At 44.9% G+C, this 17,258-nt stretch overlaps 1 protein-coding gene across 1 annotated transcript; it reads left to right on the forward strand.

Annotated features, from left to right (window-relative positions):
* Positions 1–254: 254 nt before the first annotated feature.
* On the forward strand, positions 255–14,874 carry LOC119978029 (pepsin A-like). Its single transcript, XM_038819354.1, has 9 exons — positions 255–348; positions 447–600; positions 2,062–2,179; positions 3,737–3,855; positions 4,521–4,720; positions 6,112–6,231; positions 7,446–7,590; positions 13,963–14,061; positions 14,162–14,874. Exons 1-9 carry the CDS (start codon positions 293–295, stop codon positions 14,306–14,308), a joined length of 1,158 nt encoding a protein of 385 aa, XP_038675282.1. The 5' UTR covers positions 255–292; the 3' UTR covers positions 14,309–14,874.
* Positions 14,875–17,258: the final 2,384 nt, after the last annotated feature.

A 17,258-nucleotide genomic window follows, 5' to 3' on the forward strand; every position in this document is an offset into this window, starting at 1 on the left:
GCTCGCTACCACGCTTAGAACTCTTTTTGGAGAACTCCACGCTGAACATATTTTGCATTAATCCAAATGATCTCAATTACTAGTGACTTAAGTTGTACATTGTCATTAACTAAAGAGATTATATTTGAGATAAACGAGTCATGAGTACATTAATATTTAATTCTCATGTTGAATGATCGTATCTGAGTCCTCGTGACAATGGAATGGTTTGGTCAGAGTGGCTATAAATGCTGCAGCTCAGACCCCAAAACTTTAGGTTCTGAAGAGTCTCTGAATCAACCTAACTGACAAGATGAAGTGGCTGATCATCACCCTTGCTTGCATTCAGCTCTCTGAATGTCTGTTCAGGTAGGAAATCATCACAGGGTGAGAGAGGGAAAAAATAATTTGTCTTCAAGGAATAGTAAAAGGTGATGAGATTTCTAACTTACTTTATTTCTCTGCAGAATGCCCTTGTTTAAGGGCAAATCGACTCGGAATGTTCTGCGGGAGAAAGGCTTGCTGGAAGACTTCCTGAAGAATCACCCACATGATCCCAGCTCAAAGTTTGAAGGGCCCTTATCCCTGAATGTAAATGAACCGATGACGAACTACATGGATGTAAGTAATCTGTCAGTTTTCCAAACCAAAAGGGAAAACTTCCTCTTAACTCACCTTCATTGAACTATCTGCTCGTATTTTATGTTATTCCAGAATAACATAAGGATAATAGTTAGGGATAATAATTCAGTCACATGGAAAACCGAGCTGGTGTATCATATGTTGTAGATCTCTAACCTGCGATAACTGACACAACAAGTGACAATGGATGGGTTTCAGCTGTTCTAGCTTGGGCTGTTGATGGACGCTGAGAGTAATATGGAACTCTGGGCAATGGTTATTCTCCAGACTGGAGAACAGTGTATGGGTTTTTACACCATGAATCTAGTTTAATGACTTGGGTGCAGCGGGGCACAATTTCAAAATCTGCAGGCGATACACAATTTGGAAGTATTGCAAACCCTGAGGATATTGGATTGGATTGAATTTGTTTATTGTCACATGTACCGAGGTAAAGTGAAAAGTATTTTTCTGCGAGCAGCTCAACAGATCATTAAGTACATGGAAAGGAAAGGGAATAAAAGAAAATACATAATAGGGCAACACAAGGTGCACAATGTAACTACATGAGCACAGGCATCGGATGAAGCACACAGGGTGTAGTGTTAATGAGGTCAGTCCACAAGAGGGTCATTTAGGAGTCTGGTAACAGCGAGGAAGAAGCTGTTTTTGAGTCTGTTCGTACGTGCTCTCAGACTTCTGAATCTCCTGCCTGATGGAAGAAGTTGGAAAAGTGAGTAAGCCGGGTGGGAGGGATCCTTGATTATGCTGCCCGCTTTCCCCAGGCAGCGGGAGGTGTAGATGGAGTCAATGGATGGGAGACAGGTTCGTGTGATGGACTGGGCGGTATTCACGACTCTCTGAAGTTTCTTGCGGTCCTGGGCCGAGCAGTTACCATACCAGGCTGGGATGCAGCCCGATAGGATGCTTTCTATTAGTGAGAAACATCAAGGGGACATAGTGAGGTTGGTGTCTGAGGGAACATGTAGCAGATCAAATTGAATGCAAAGAGCTATCAAGTGATTCAATTTGGTGAGAAGGACAAAATAAGGAATAAAATTCTACAAGGGGTCCAGGTGTATGTAGCCAAAGATTGTTGGAGGTGGCAGGGCAGGTTGAGAAAGTGGTTAAAAGGACATTTAGGACCCTGGACATTATGAATAGAAGCACAGAGGAGCAGGCATGTGAATTGCGACAAAACTTTACAAAACACTGATTCAGCATCAACTGGAGCATTGTGTCCAATTCTAAGCACCACAATTTAAAAAGATGTGAACTTATTAGTAAGCGTGCAGAAAAGATTTCCGAGAATGGTCCAGGGATGGGGAATTTCAGTTCCATGGATTGCTTGAAGAAGCTGCAGCATTACCAATAGATCTTGAGGAATCTAAGCCTAATAACACCTGATGTGCTGATACATTTCCAGTTGATGTATTTTGGTCTTATCTTTTTTTCTGACAGATGGATTATTATGGACGCATCAGCATTGGGAACCCACCACAGAGTTTCACTGTTATCTTTGACACTGGCTCATCCAACCTTTGGGTCCCATCCGTTTACTGCTCTCAAGCATCATGCAGTAAGTATACATTACCCTGCTCTTCAACATGCTTCCCTCTGTGACATGTCTTCTCGCTAATGGCAGGAATAGGGAGGGAGTTATATTCCCAGAATAATCACAGTTGAAAAGCGAGTTCTGTAAGATTGGATGAAACTAGAATTTCGCTTTGTTATCTCTGAGCTTGGAGAGAATTGAATCAGAGCTTTGATTTCTCGGATCTTTTCGCTGCGGTTCTTTGTCTTCCTCTGGATTTGGGCAAATCTTCGGATCAATTTACCCAAAAGAAAATGAGCATCAGTGTAAAATAATATCCAGTTCACACTCCTGGCTCGGATGGTTACACCAGGCAAAGATAACGGAGAGTGGAGACCTTGATCACATTGGAAACTTGGAAGAATTTAGAAAGATAGTTAGTGAAAATTCAGCTTCATCAGTAAACTGAACAAGTCACCACAAGTGTACAGCGAAGGTATATTCCCCTTAACCCTGTGTCATAGAGTCATAGAGCTGAATATTCCGGCTGTTCCCGCTGGCTGGCCTTCCAGTTCCTCCAATGGAGAATCCTCGCGGCGTGTTCACTGTCAGCCGAGTGTGTAATCCACACAATACGCTGTAGACATTGACGGGGCAGGAAGATCCCGCAGGAGACCAAACACACCGTGATGGGGAGCGGGTAGGTTTGGGAAATCCCACCGATAGTCATCATTGCAGAGAAGGAACCCATTCAGCCCATCGGGTCCATTCCTCACTGCGGAGCTATTTGCTCAGCACCATTCCCTGCCTCTATCCCGTAGCACTGCTAGTTTATTTCTTCAAGTTCACCTTTCACAATCATTGATTATTTATATGTCCACCAGTGAGCTCCAGCTCACTGCCACTTGCTGCATTAAAATAATATCTCCCTGACCATTATCCAAACCCATAAATCTATGCCCTTGGTTCTTGAATGACCAGTGAGTGGGAACCACTTTTTTTGTCTACCTTATCTAAAACTGTCTTAATTTCTAATCTTCTACATCTCTGTCAAATGTTTCCTCAATCTCTTTTTCTCCAAGGGGAAAAAACTCACATTCTTCACCCTAACCTGGGCTAAAATCCCTCAGCTCTGCAACCAGTCTGGTGTGGAGTTTAATTTGATTTGGTTAAACCTATCCACTGAGTTGGCCAATAAGGGGGCCTCCTCCTGTCCAGAATGAGATATCTCCATTTGCTCATGTATAAACGCACACACACACACACACACACACAAATACTCACGCACAGACATACACCCACACACACGTGCCCACAAACAAACAAACACACTCACGCACGCACACACAGTCACACACACACACTCACACATGTCCAGCTCAGAGCTCCTCCTCAAACATGAACACCGCTTTCTGATCGTCATCACATTCTCAGGAGCTCCCTCCAAGCAAAAGGAAACTGGTAACACTCTAAGGGGCTAAAAAAAATGCGTTGAGATTCTTGTTAAAATTGAAACCATTGAAAATGTGAAGTAATAGATAATTTTTTTTGTGCAAAACTAAGTTCCTCCATTAACATCATGAAATGAATGCCCCTTTGCAGCGAAGCATCGCAGATTCTACCCCAGCAGGTCTTCAACTTACACTTCAAACAACCAGGCTGTATCTATCCAGTATGGTACAGGCGCCATGGTGGGAATACTGGGATATGACACTGTTAGCGTAAGTAGACTGTAACTTTCATCAAAGAAAGTAAACCACATAACAGTGATAATTGATGTCTGAGGTTTAATCTTCCAGATCAAGATACAAAGATCTTGGGATCAAGAAGCATGAGTTTGATCAATTAGAAGTTGAGTTGCTGTGTGGATGCTATAATGATGGAGCAGAGTGTGTTTCCAAACTACAAGTTGATTATTTGAAACAAAACCCGCCTGAAATTATTTCCAATGGAACTGAAGAAATTTGATGTAAATGCTGCCTTTAATCAGCCATTCAAATCGACTCACAGGCTTGTGTCTATTTGTGTTGAATGTGGGATATTATCTCTATTAGTTGTCTACCTGAGCTCAGTGGTGTCACTCTGTGTCCGAGCTTGTGAGTTCAAACCCACTTGTGCAGATAATCCATGTTGAGAGTGCCACGGTGTGATAGGAACCCTGTCAGGGGGGTGTAAATAATCCCAGGGTACTATTGAAAGTAGAAGGTGTGTCTTCATTCCGTTTCATTTCCAAAATGTATCTATGAGCCAGGATTGCTGAAGAAAACGTTTCATTGGCCATCTATCCCATTGGTGCTCACAATTGGCTATGTGGGAAACCTAATTTACTGGGGAACTTGCAATTCACAGGGCAACGTTCTGCTTAATCCCTCTGGTTTGTTTCTAGATTTCAAACATGGTGATCCGTGATCAGGAATTTGGTCTGGCTACAAGTGAACCTGGTGGTTTCTACTCCTACGTGACTTTTGATGGCATTCTCGGCTTGGGCTATCCATCTCTTGCATCAGCAGGGGCCACAACCGTATTTCATAACATGGTGGCGCAAAACCTGTTGGATCAGCCTCTCTTCTCTGTCTACCTAACGAGGTAAACATCTTTGCTGTATCTCATTTCCCTGCGTGAAACAGAAACGGCTCATTTTGGTTTAATTGGAAACATCACTTTGCCTTCGTTGTTCGCAAACTTGTCTTTCAGTCAGAAAGTTGTGGGTTCAATTCTAATGTGACAATTGAGCACATTGTGTAAGTCAATAGTTACATGTGGCATTATCCCCATGGTATCGTGTGCAATGTTGGTCCCCATGTCTCAGGACACATGTACTTTTATGGGAGGCAGTAGATCAAAGGTTCACTGGATCGGTCCCTGGGTGAGAGGACTATCCTCTGATAAGATGCTCAGTGGATTTGGTTTATATTCTTTGGAGTTTGCAAGGATTAGCGGTGATCGCAGCAGTGTTCAAATGGTTCGGCTTTTGATTAGGTGTCTTAGTTGAATGCTCACTGTGTGCGATTAGTCAAGCTTAGGTGAGGTCACTTGAAGAGAGAGAAACTGGACTGCATTCATCAAGCTTGTCAATAAACCATATCCTCAACACGTAGACAATGGGGTGTCATCTCTGTGTATCTCCAAGGCATGAAATACAACATTCTTGTTGAACATTCAAGATTCTGAAGGGGTTCGACAGGATAACCCTTCCATGTGTGGACAAGTCCCGCCCACTGCCAATCAGCGCTAAAGTGAGCGTTAAATGCCAGTGCGAGTTCGAGAGTTGACGTTTGCAGGTTAGATGCTGAATCTCAGGACGGTGAGCGGCGATCACTCTCCATCCTTCAAACCCTTCACTCAGGACATTTTGAATCTGTGGCATTCTCTACCCCAGAGGAGCAGATGCTCCATCGTTCACTGAACACTGACAGAGACACGGTTTTCGATTGTCCAGGGAGTCGAGGGATATGGGAAGCAGTCAGGAAAATGAAATCCATGGTACCTTTCCACTGAGCTCCGTCAGCGTATCTGTGGGATCCTGCTCTGTACAGATTGCCAGCCACATTTGCCGGCACGGCAACGTTAAATACAGTTCAAAAGTGTGAATTGGTTGAGAAGAACATAAGGCCATCCTGAGGATTTGAAAGACATTAGATCAATCCTAGTGCTTTCTCTCAAAGTGATTTGGTTCTAAACCTTGAATCTGTTGAGTGGTAAAATCAACCAAATTCAGAATTCAAACCGATAAACAAAGCCAGATTATGTTCTGCATGATGCATTTAAAGGAAAAGTTGCTGAGTTTGAATTTATTATCCTGAATTTATCATTAGATTTTATGGCAATGGTTCAATCAGTGACTCATGTTGCTGATTTAGAAAGTTGATTATTTTCCATACAATATGCAATAGGCAGTCACATCGCTAAATACAAAACCGGTGGACCAGAAAACTGTCAATTGCTGAATTTTTTAATGATTCTCTTCTGTTTCATAGAGGGTATGGTGAGTCCGGAAGTGAAATTCTATTTGGTGGAATTGATTCAAGCCACTACACAGGTCAAATTCGCTGGGTTCCTGTCACTCGGGAGTTCTACTGGCAAATCAACATTGATCGGTAAGTGATTTCCCTCGTCTACAACTGGGATGGGATATTTTCTGCTTCTCCACTGAAGACCGAGATAATGATTTTACCAAACTACATTGAAACATATGGGCCTGGATTCTATGCTTCACGACACTGGAATCGCAAATCTTGATGGCCCGAGGATCGCGGGTGATCGTAAACACAGTTTGTGCCAGGCGTCGATTCCGATGCCATGCTCTGGTCCCTCGTTGGCGGCGATATCAATGTTTGTGCCCCGCACTGGCAGATCAATGTAAAATTGTCCTTTGCATGGATTTCTATACCATTAGTGGCTTGGACACTTCATGTTCTATCCTTCCACGATGCTCTGCCCCTCTTTGGCAGACGTCTCGTTGGTGTGAGTTATTGCAAGTATTTACAAACAGGGAGTGTGTGCCATGGATACGGAGGGGGTGAAAGAGGCTAAAAATACATTGCAACATCCTCAAAGATTGCCAGGCTTGCTGGGTGGTGGGGGCCGGGCCAGGGGCAGTAGCCTTGGTGTCACTTTAGGGTGACCCATCGGGTTCGGGACGTCTGGCTCAGACCGCCATTGCTGCAGGATGTGATTTAAATGCTCCCCTTCTGTGCTACGTAAAGGCTCCTGACTGCTCACACCGCTGGGTGCTGCCTCTATCCTTTGAATGTTCTTAAGGCCTCTGTTCATCTGGGTACCCACACAAGTTGCCCTTCTGGACACCCTCATCTGCTTCATCAAGGGGATTGCCCTGGCCAGACTGTGGTGAATGTAATTTACTCTGTAATATATATGATACCATATTATTGTAAGCGCAGTTGCGTTGCCCGACCACTAGGGGGAGTAGCACTGGGAATGCATAGGAGTTTGTACAGGGCTCCATCCTTGGCTCCGCCCATGGCTCCTCCCCCTGGACTGCTGTATAAAGATCGATGCCCAGAGCCAGCCGACCAGTTCATCCAGGGTTCATCGTGTTACAGGCTGGCTCTGTTGTAAGTAGATTAAAACCACTGTTCATATCTTAAAACACGTGTCTCGTGAATTGATGGTCTCATCACAGACAGAATCAGGGGCCCACCAGGAGGTGGCACTCCTCAGAAGCGTTGCCCCAATGCAGAGGATGTCTCAGCTAACGAGGAAACTTAACTTTCTATGATTTGTTCAATAGTCTTACACGTGAGGCAGTTTTAGGTCTTTGACTCACTCTTCATGTATTTTTCTTCCTCAGAGTGACCATCAATGGTCAGGTTGTGGCCTGTGATGGAGGGTGTCCTGCCATTGTTGATACTGGCACTTCTTATCTTACTGGATCCACCTCAGCCATCGACACCATTCAGCAGTATATTGGAGCACGCGGAAGCCCAACTAGCGTGGTAAACCCGTGTTTCAGCAATGGGTTTGGCATTGGGGGTCTGAGTGTGCACCGATGAGTGATTGCTAATGCAGCTTGTAGCAGACCATCTAAGTTATTACAAAGTGCAAATAGATGGAATTGTAAAAATATTGCAAATTGTCACACGTATGTTGAGCCAGAGAAAATGGGCGAGTTACTAATACTTTGCATCAGTGTTCACCAAAGAAAAGGACTTTGTGGAAGATGATCCTTGGGTAGTGTGTGTGGATAGACTGGGTCATGTTGACATGAAAAAGGAGGAGGTATTGGATGTTTTAGAAGACATTAAGGTAGATTAGGCTCCTGCGCCGAATGGGATTTACCCCAGAATACGGAGGGAAGCGAGGTAGGAAATTGCTGGGGCCTTCACTGACATCTTTGTATCCTCATTGGTGATAGGTGAGATCCCAGAGGACTGGAGAATAGCTAATGTGGTACAGCTGTTTAAGAAAGGTAGCAGAGATAATCCAGGAAACTATAGGCCGGTGAGCCTCACGTCGGTAGTAATAATAAGAATTGCTTATTGTCACAAGTAGGCTTCAACAAAGTTACTGTGAAAAGCCCCTCATCGCCACATTCCGGCGCCTGTTCGGGGAGGCCTGTACAGGAATTGAACCCGCGCTGCTGGTCTTGTTCTGCATTACAAGCCAGCTGTTAAGCCCACTATGCCAGTAGGTAAATTATTGGAGAGAATTCTCAGGACAGGATTTATATCCATTTAGAAACAAATGGACTCATTAGCGATAGACAGCATGGTTTTGTAAAGAGGAGATCGTGCCTCACTAACTTGATTGAGTTTTTTGAGGAGGTGACAAAGATGATTGATGAGGGGAGGGCGGTGGATGGTATTTACAGGGACTTCAGTAAAGCCTCTAACAAGTTGCCTCATGACAGACTGGTATAAAAGGTAAAGTCACACGGGATCAGAGGCGAGGTGGCAAGATGGATACAAAACTGGCTCAGTCACAAAGGCAGAGGGTAGCAGTGGAAGGGTGTTTTTCTGAATGGAATGTTGTGACTCGTGGTGTTCAACAGGGGTCTGTACTGGGGCCTCTGTTGTTTGTAGGAAAACATAAACAATTTGGAGGAGATTATAGCTGGTCTGATTAGTAAGTTCAGAGATGGCACCAATGTTGGCGGAGTGACGGATAGTGTTGATGATTGTCAGAGGATACAGCAGGACAGATAGGTTGGAAAATGTGGCAGAGAAATGGTAAATGGAGTTTAATCCGGAAAAATGTGAGGTAATGCATTTTGGTAGATCTAGCATAGAAGGGAAATATACCGTAAATGGCAAAACTCTTATGAATATATAAAGTCAGAGAGATCTGGGCGTGCAGGTCCACAGATCTTTGAAAGTGGCAACACAAGTGGACAAGGTAGTCAAGAAAGCATAAGGAATGCTTGCCTTCATTGGATGGTGTATTGAGTATAAAATCTGCTGTCATGCTACAGTTGTATTGAGCATTGGTGAGGCAGCACTTGGAATAGTACGCACATTTCTGTTCGTCACACTACCAGAAGGATGTGGAGGCTTTGGAGAAGGTGCAGAGGAGGTTTACCAGGATGTTGCCTGTTCTGGACGGTGTTAGCTATGCGGAGAGGCTGAACAGACTCAGACTGTTCTCATTAGAATGATGGAGGTTGAGGGCCGACCTGATAGAGGTCTAAAAGGGAGAAGAGGGACATGGATAGAATGGATGGGTAGGCATTCTTTCCAAGGATGGAGGGATCAGTCACTAGAGGGTTAAGGTCCATGGGGCAAATTTCAGAGCATGTGCAAGGTAGTTTTTTTTACACAGAGGGTAGTGAGTGCTTGTGTCACGCTGCTAGGGCACATAGAACATAGAACATAGAACAGTACAGCACAGAACAGGCCCTTCGGCCCTCGATGTTGTGCCAAGCAATGATCACCCTACTCAAATCTACGTATCCACCCTATACCCGTAACCCAACAACCCCCCCCCCTAACCTTACTTTTTTAGGACACTACGGGCAATTTAGCATGGCCAATCCACCTAACCCGCACATCTTTGGACTGTGGGAGGAAACCGGAGCACCCGGAGGAAACCCACGCACACACGGGGAGGACGTGCAGACTCCGCACAGACAGTGACCCAGCCGGGAATCGAACCTGGGACCCTGGAGCTGTGAAGCATTTATGCTAACCACCATGCTACCATGCTGCCCATTACTACCATGCTGCACGTTGTGGAAGCAGATACATTAACGACATTCAGAAGGCATCTTGACAAATACATGGATAGAACAAAGAACATTGCAGCGCAGTACAGGCCCTTCGGCCCTCGATGTTGCGCCGACCTGTGAAACCACTCAAAAGCCCATCTACACTATTCCCTTATCATCCATATATCTATCCAATGACCATTTGAATGCCCTTAGTGTTGGCGAGTCCACTACTGTTGCAGGCAGGGCATTCCATGCCCTTACTACTCTCTGAGTAAAGAACCTACCTCTGGCATCTGTCCTGTATCTATCACCCCTCAATTCAAAGCGATGTCCCCTCGTGCTAGACAAGACCATCCAAGGAAAAAGGCTCTCACTGTCCACTCTATCTAATCCTCTGATCATCTTGTATGCCTCAATTAAGTCACCTCTTAACCTTCTTCTCTCTAACGAAAACAGCCTCAAGTCCCTCTGCCTCCCCTCATAAGATCTTCCCTCCATACCAGGCAACATCCTGGTAAATCTCCTCTGCACCCTTTCCAATGCTTCCACATCCTTCCTATAATGCAGCGACCAGAATTGCACGCAGTACTCCAAATGCGGCCGCACCAGAGTTTTGTACAGCTGCAACATGACCTCATGGCTCCGAAGCTCAATTCCTCTGCCAATAAAAGCTAACACACCGCACACCTTCTTAACAACCCTCTCAACCTGGGTGGCAACTTTCAGGGATCTATGTACACGGACACCGAGATCTCTTTGCTCATCCACACAGCCAAGAATCTTACCATTAGCCCAATACTCTGTCTTCCTGTTATTCCTTCCAAAATGAATCGCCTCACACTTTTGTGCATTAAACTCCATTTGCCACCTGTCAGCCCAGCTCTGCAGCTTATCTATGTCCCTCTGTAACTTGTAACATCCTTCCGCACTGTCCACAACTCCACCGACTTTATTGTCATCTGCAAATTTACTCACCTATCCTTCTACGCCCTCCTCCAGGTCATTTATAAAAATGACAAACAGCCGTGGCCCCCAAACAGATCCTTGTGGTACACCACTAGTAACTGGACTCCAGTCTGAACATTTCCCATCAACCACCACCCTTTGTCTTCTCCCAGCTAGCCAATTTCTGATCCAAACTGCTAAATCACCCTGAATCACATGCCTCCCTATTTTCTGCAATAGCCTACCGTGGGGAATCTTATCAAATGCTTTACTGAAATCCACATCCACCACATCACCTGCTTTACCCTCATCCACCTGTTTGGTCACCTTCTCAAAGAACTCAATAAGGTTTGTGAGGCATGACCTACCCTTCAGAAAACAGTGTTGACTATCTCTAATCAAATTATTCCTTTCCAGATGATTATACATCCTATCTCTTATAAACCTTACCAAGACTTTGCCCACAACAGAAGTAAGGCTTACTAGTCTATAGTTACCAGGGTTGTCTCTACTCCCCTTCTTGAACAACAGGACAACAATTGCTATCCTCCAGTCCTCTGGCACTATTCCTGGAGACAATGACGACATAAAGATCAAAGCCAAAGGCTCTGCAATCATCTCCCTAGCTTCCCAGAGAATCCTAGGATAAATCCTATCCGGCCCAGGGGACTTATCTATTTTCACTCTTTCCAGAATTGCTAACACCTCCTCCTTATGAACCTCAAGCCCTTCTAGTCTAGTAGCCTGAATCTCAATATTCTCCTCGACAACATTGTCTTTTTCCTGCGTGAATACTGACGGAAAATATTAATTTAGCACCTCTCCTATCGCCTCGGACTCCACGCACAACTTCCAACTACTGTGTTTGACTGGCCCTACTCTTACCTTAGTCATTCTTTTATTCCTGACATATCTATAGAAGGTTTTAGGGTTATCCTTGATCCTACCTGCCAAAGACTTCTCATGTCCCCTCCTGGCTCTTCTTAGCTCTCTCTTTAGGTCCTTCCTAGCTAACTTGTAACTCTCGAGCTCCCGAACTGAACCTTCACGTCTCATCTTTACATAAGCCTCCTTCTTCCTCTTGACAAGTGTTTCAACTACTTTAGTAAACCACGGTTCCCTTGCTCGACCACTTCCTCCCTGCCTGACAGGTACATACTTATCAAGGACACGCAGCAGCTGTTCCTTGAACATGCTCCACATTTCCATTGTGCCCATCCCTTGCAATTTCCCTCCCCATTCAATGCATCCTAAGTCTTGCCTCATTGCATCATAATTGCCTTTCCCCCAGATATAACTCTTGCCCTGTGGTGTGTACCTATCCCTTTCCATCACTAAAGTAAATGTAATCGAATTGTGGTCACTATCACTAAAGTGCTCACCTACCTCCAAATCTAACACCTGTCCTGGTTCATTACCCAGTACCAAATCCAATATGGCCTCGCCTCTCGTTGGCCTATCTACATACTGCATCAGGAAACCCTCCTGCACACATTGGACAAAAACGGACCCATCTAAAGTACTCGAACTATAGCGTTTCCAGTCAATATTTGGAAAGTTAAAGTGCCCCACAACAGCTACCCTGTTACTTTCGCTCCTATCCAGAATCATCTTTGCAATCCTTTTCTCTACACCTCTGGAACTTTACGGAGGCCTATAGAAAATCCCTAACAGGGTGACCTCTCCTTTCCTGTTTCTAACCTCAGCCCCTAACTCAGTAGATGAGTCCTCATCAAACGTCCTTTCTGCCACCGTAATACTGTCCTTGACTAACAATGCCACCCCTCCCCCTCTTTTACCACCTTCCCTGAGCTCACTGAAATATCTAAACCCCGGAGCCTGCAAAAACCATTCCTGTCCCTGCTCTATCCATGTCTCCGAAATGGCCACAACATCGAAGTCCCAGGTACCAACCCATGCCGCAAGTTCACCCACCTTATTCCGGATGCTCCTGGCATTGAAGTAGACACACTTTAAACCATCTTCCTGCCTGCCGGTACACTCCTGCAACTATGAAACCTTACTCATGACCTCACTCCTCTCAACCTCCTCTATACTGGAGCAACAATTCAGGTTCCCAATCCCCTGCTGAACTAGTTTAAACCATCCGGAAGAGCAGTAGCAAATTCCCCCCCCAGGATATTGTTAACCCTCTGGTCCAGGTGTAGACCATCCCATTTGTAGAAGTCCCACCTACCGCAGAATTTGCCCCAATTATCCAGCAATCTGAAACCCTCGCTCCTGCACCATCCCTGTAGCCATGTGTTCAACTGCTCTCTCTCCCTATTCCTCGTCTCGCTAGCACGTGGCACGGGTAACAACCCAGAGATAATAACTCTGTTTGTCCTAGATCTATGTTTCCACCCTAGCTCCCTGAATTCCGCCTTACATCCCTATCCCTTTTCCTACCTATGTTGTTGGTACCTATGTGGACCACGACTTGAGGCTGCTCCCCTCCCCCTTAAGGATCCCGAAAACACGATCCGAGACATCGCGGACCCTGGCATCTGGGAGGCAACACACCAGCCACGAGTCTCTCTCGTTCCCACAGAATATCCTATCTATCCCCCTAACTATGGAGTCGCCAATGACTAATGCTTTACTCCTCTCCCTTTTCCCTTCTGAGCAACAGGGACAGACTCTGTGCCAGAGACCTGTACCTCATGGCTTACCCCAACAGTATCCAAAGCGGTATACATGTTACTAAGGGGAATGACCACAGGGGATCCCTGTACTGACTGCTTCCTCCCAGCCCCTCTCACCGTCACCCATCTATCTTCATTCTTTATTCTTCGGATAGGATGGGTATGGAGGGATATGGCACAAGGAAGTGCTGGGGATTTTGGCCAAGGGTGGTTTCATGGCTGGTACAGGCTGGGAGGGCCGAAGGGCCTGCGCCTGTGTTGCATTGTTCTTTGTTCTCTTTGTTCTTTGTAAGTTGCTCCAACAAAATGCCCCCAGCATCTTGCTGGATGGGGGTGGGTAGGAAAGGAGGGAGGAAGGGTATGACTGAGAGCACAGACTGGTGTTCAATTCAATTCAATAAATCACTGCAGCTTGGACACCCAGCCCCAGAAATATCCGGGAATGAATCACCACTTGTAACAAAATTAAGGTGCAGAGTCTTTACATTCTGGAACCTTCTCATTTACTAAATGATTTATTGTCAATCCATATACTGACACAATGACTAAGTACTTTTTCTATTTTCCTACAGGCCACAATAGACTGTAGCAACCTGGGCAGCATGCCCGATGTGGTCTTCACAATCAATGGAATGGACTTCCCTCTTTCCCCACAAGTCTATACATTGCAGGTATGATATTGGACAGCAATAGGCTGCGAGAATACATTCAAAATGTCATCAGCTGCAATGGAATATTTGTTAAATTTACTTGTTCTCCTTTTCCCTCCAGGAAAATTATTACGGCCAAAGCAGCTGCTACAGTGGATTTAGTGGAGGCGGTGGAAACCAGTGGATTCTGGGAGACGTGTTCATTGGAGGATATTACACCATTTTCGACCATGGGAACAATCGCTTGGGCTTTGCTCAGGCTGTCTAAGTTCTTTATTCCTGTTCTCGTTAAAAGCACACCCCGATTTGCATTTGGAGCCGTCACATAGTTCCCCAGTGCAGCTGGACAGTATAATTGAGCAAGTCACCATCTCCAGAATGGCTATAAACAAAGGCGTACCATTGGCTACTTGGCTGTGGTTTGTGCACAGCAGCACATTGCACCGAGTGACAGCTGAAAAGCAATGAAAATAGAAGTAAGAACTCAAGAAATGCCTTGTCAGGGTTGGCTTCTAAAGGAACAGGTTAAGAACACTGGTTCTGGATTGGAAATGAGAATGTTAATTCGGTCTAATTCTATTCCCTCTCTCATTGTGAAACCCTTTTACTCAGCTCTTTCCTGATTCTGACTTTTAGCTGTGATATATTCTTGGTGCAATGATTCACTCCAGAGACACACACATTTCTGCTGAAGGTGGATGAACTCTGCAGTGAAACCCGATTTGATGTAAATGTGATCCTAACATCACACAGCAGCCTTTTCTGTCCTTTGGAATCACTTCATTTATAATAGTTCTTAAAATTGTTCAATAAAATATAATTATGAAATTCACACTCCCAGTTGTTACATTCCTTGCCTTTTCCTCCAAGACAGCCAGATATGTAGTGTTAAAAAAGAATATACAAATAAGAAGTTTAAATCAAAACAAATTTATTTTACGCTACTAAACCTGATTAGATTTGCACATTTTACTAAGTAACAGATAATAAACTAAGGATACTGAATCTGTAGTACAGCAATCAATATTCTCTCTAACTATTAAATTACACTATAACTTGACCTCGTGTTATATCTCTGCAATGCAATCTCACTCTGCACTTATCAGCTTCTCATCATCTTCTCCCAGAATTCCTGGAGATGCTGCCTTATATACAGTAACTCAGTAACACCATCTAGTGTTGAGTTACACATAGTTTCTGATGTTAACCCTTTACTACACTTGCACTATACATATCATTACATCCCCCTTTTTTAAGACATTTCTTTTCTACATGATTAAAGAAAAAAATGGATAACATTAGCACAGATTACATTGATATGTATACTCTGTTAACAAGTGAGTAAGAAAAAATAATTATTCAAGCAGTTCCTTTGCGTTTCTTCACAAGTTAAGTCCGTCTTTTTTTAAAATTCTGGATGATCTTCTAAATCCAGTAAGTAGAGTGGTAGATGTCTCGAACATCTTCTGGAAGTCATCTGGTATCTTGGAAGATGTTGTTGTGGTACGAAATAAACTTTCATTGAATTGAAGATCAGGAAATAAGGTACTGGAAGATTGAACTTTCAGAAGGGCTCTCCGATTTCTTCCAACAATCAAAGTGTCATTCGTCTGAATGATGTATGAATGAGGTGCTGCTTGTCGTATGACCTTAGCTGGATCAGACCATCCTCCAGTGGGAATACGAAGCCTCACTTGGTCACCTGGATTCAGTGTTTCCAGTGGTGTTGCATGTTGATTGTCGTATTTCTCCTGAATGTTTTGTTGACATTGCATTTTTTGAAGACTGGCTGAAGATCTGGATCAGGAAGCCTTATGCACGGAAGAGTTGTACGCAATGTTCTGTTCACCAATAGTTGAGCAGCAGATAAACCAGTTGTGAGTGGAGTAGCTCTGCAATTTAATAAAGCTAGGTACATGTCAGAATCAAAATCAAAACAATGTGAACTCCTTTTTCTACCTTGCCATTGGATTGTGGATAGAGAGGACTGGAATTTATGTGAACAAAAGTGCATGCTTAAGCAAATTCTGTCCACTCATAGCTATCAAAACAAGGTCCATTGTCTCACGGTAGCATGGTGGTTAGCATCAATGCTTCACAGCTCCAGGGTCCCAGGTTCGATTCCCGGCTGGGTCACTGTCTGTGTGGAGTCTGCACGTCCTTCCCGTGTGTGCGTGGGTTTCCTCCGGGTGCTCCGGTTTCCTCCCACAGTCAAAAGATGTGTGGGTTAGGTGGATTGGCCATGCTAAATTGCCCGTAGTGTAAGGTTAATGGGGGGATTGTTGGGTTTCGGGTATACGGGTTACGTGGGTTTAAGTAGGGTGATCATTGCTCGGCACAACATCGAGGGCCGAAGGGCCTGTTCTGTGCTGTACTGTTCTATGTTCTATGTCTGTCCTGACTTTGCAAAGTGTCCCATGTCGAGCAAAAATCTCTTTTGTTGCCTTGATCAGGGATTTTGCTGTTGAAAATGAAATGACATTCGCTTATTGTCACAAATCAGCTTCAAATGAAGTTACTGTGAAAAGCCCCTAGTCGCCACGTTCTGGCGCCTGTTCGGGGAGGCTGGTACGGGAATTGAACCGTGCTGCTGGCCTGCTTTGGTGTGCTTTAAAAGCCAGCTATTTAGCCAAGTGTGCTAAACCAGTCCCTGTTGAGTCAGACAATTCGGTTACTGATGAGACCATCAATTCACGCGACACATGGTTAGAAGTGAACAGTGGTTTTAATCGTCTTACAACAGAGCCTGCCTGCGACGAGATGAACTCGAGATGAACTGGCAGGCAGGCTCACAGCAACTGGTCTATATACTTTCGGTTGGGGGAGGAGCCATGGGCGGAGCCATGGGCGGAGCCAAGGGTGGAGCCCAGTGCAAACTCCTCATCTCCCCCGATGGGCAGGGCCGCGTGATTACACACAATCGGTGCGGGGTGTGGAGGTAATAAACAAGTTTAGGGAGTTAGGCTGGAAGTTAAAGGCCAGGACAGACAGAGTTGTCATCTCTGGTTTGCTGCCGGTGCCACGTGATGACGAGGCTAGGAATAGGGAGAGAGTGCAGTTGAACACGTGGCTGCAGGAATGGTGTAGGAGGGAGGGCTTCAGGTATTTGGATAATTGGAGCGCATTCTCGGGAAGGTACAAGCAGGACGGGTTGCATCTGAACCAGAGGGGCACCAATATCCTGGGGGGGAGGTTTTCTAGTACTCTTCTGGAGGGTT

This window comes from Scyliorhinus canicula, chromosome 15 (assembly GCF_902713615.1).
Source record: "Scyliorhinus canicula chromosome 15, sScyCan1.1, whole genome shotgun sequence".
Classification (NCBI taxonomy): domain Eukaryota; kingdom Metazoa; phylum Chordata; class Chondrichthyes; order Carcharhiniformes; family Scyliorhinidae; genus Scyliorhinus; species Scyliorhinus canicula.

Excerpts from the sequence above, each read along its gene's own strand:
- LOC119978029 (XM_038819354.1), top strand. The coding sequence starts at position 293 with ATGAAGTGGCTGATCATCACCCTTGCTTGCATTCAGCTCTCTGAATGT. Across the intron at positions 2,180-3,736 it reads CTGCTCTCAAGCATCATGCA|CGAAGCATCGCAGATTCTAC; the intron begins GTAAGTATACAT and ends GCCCCTTTGCAG. Across the intron at positions 7,591-13,962 it reads GCGGAAGCCCAACTAGCGTG|GCCACAATAGACTGTAGCAA; the intron begins GTAAACCCGTGT and ends ATTTTCCTACAG.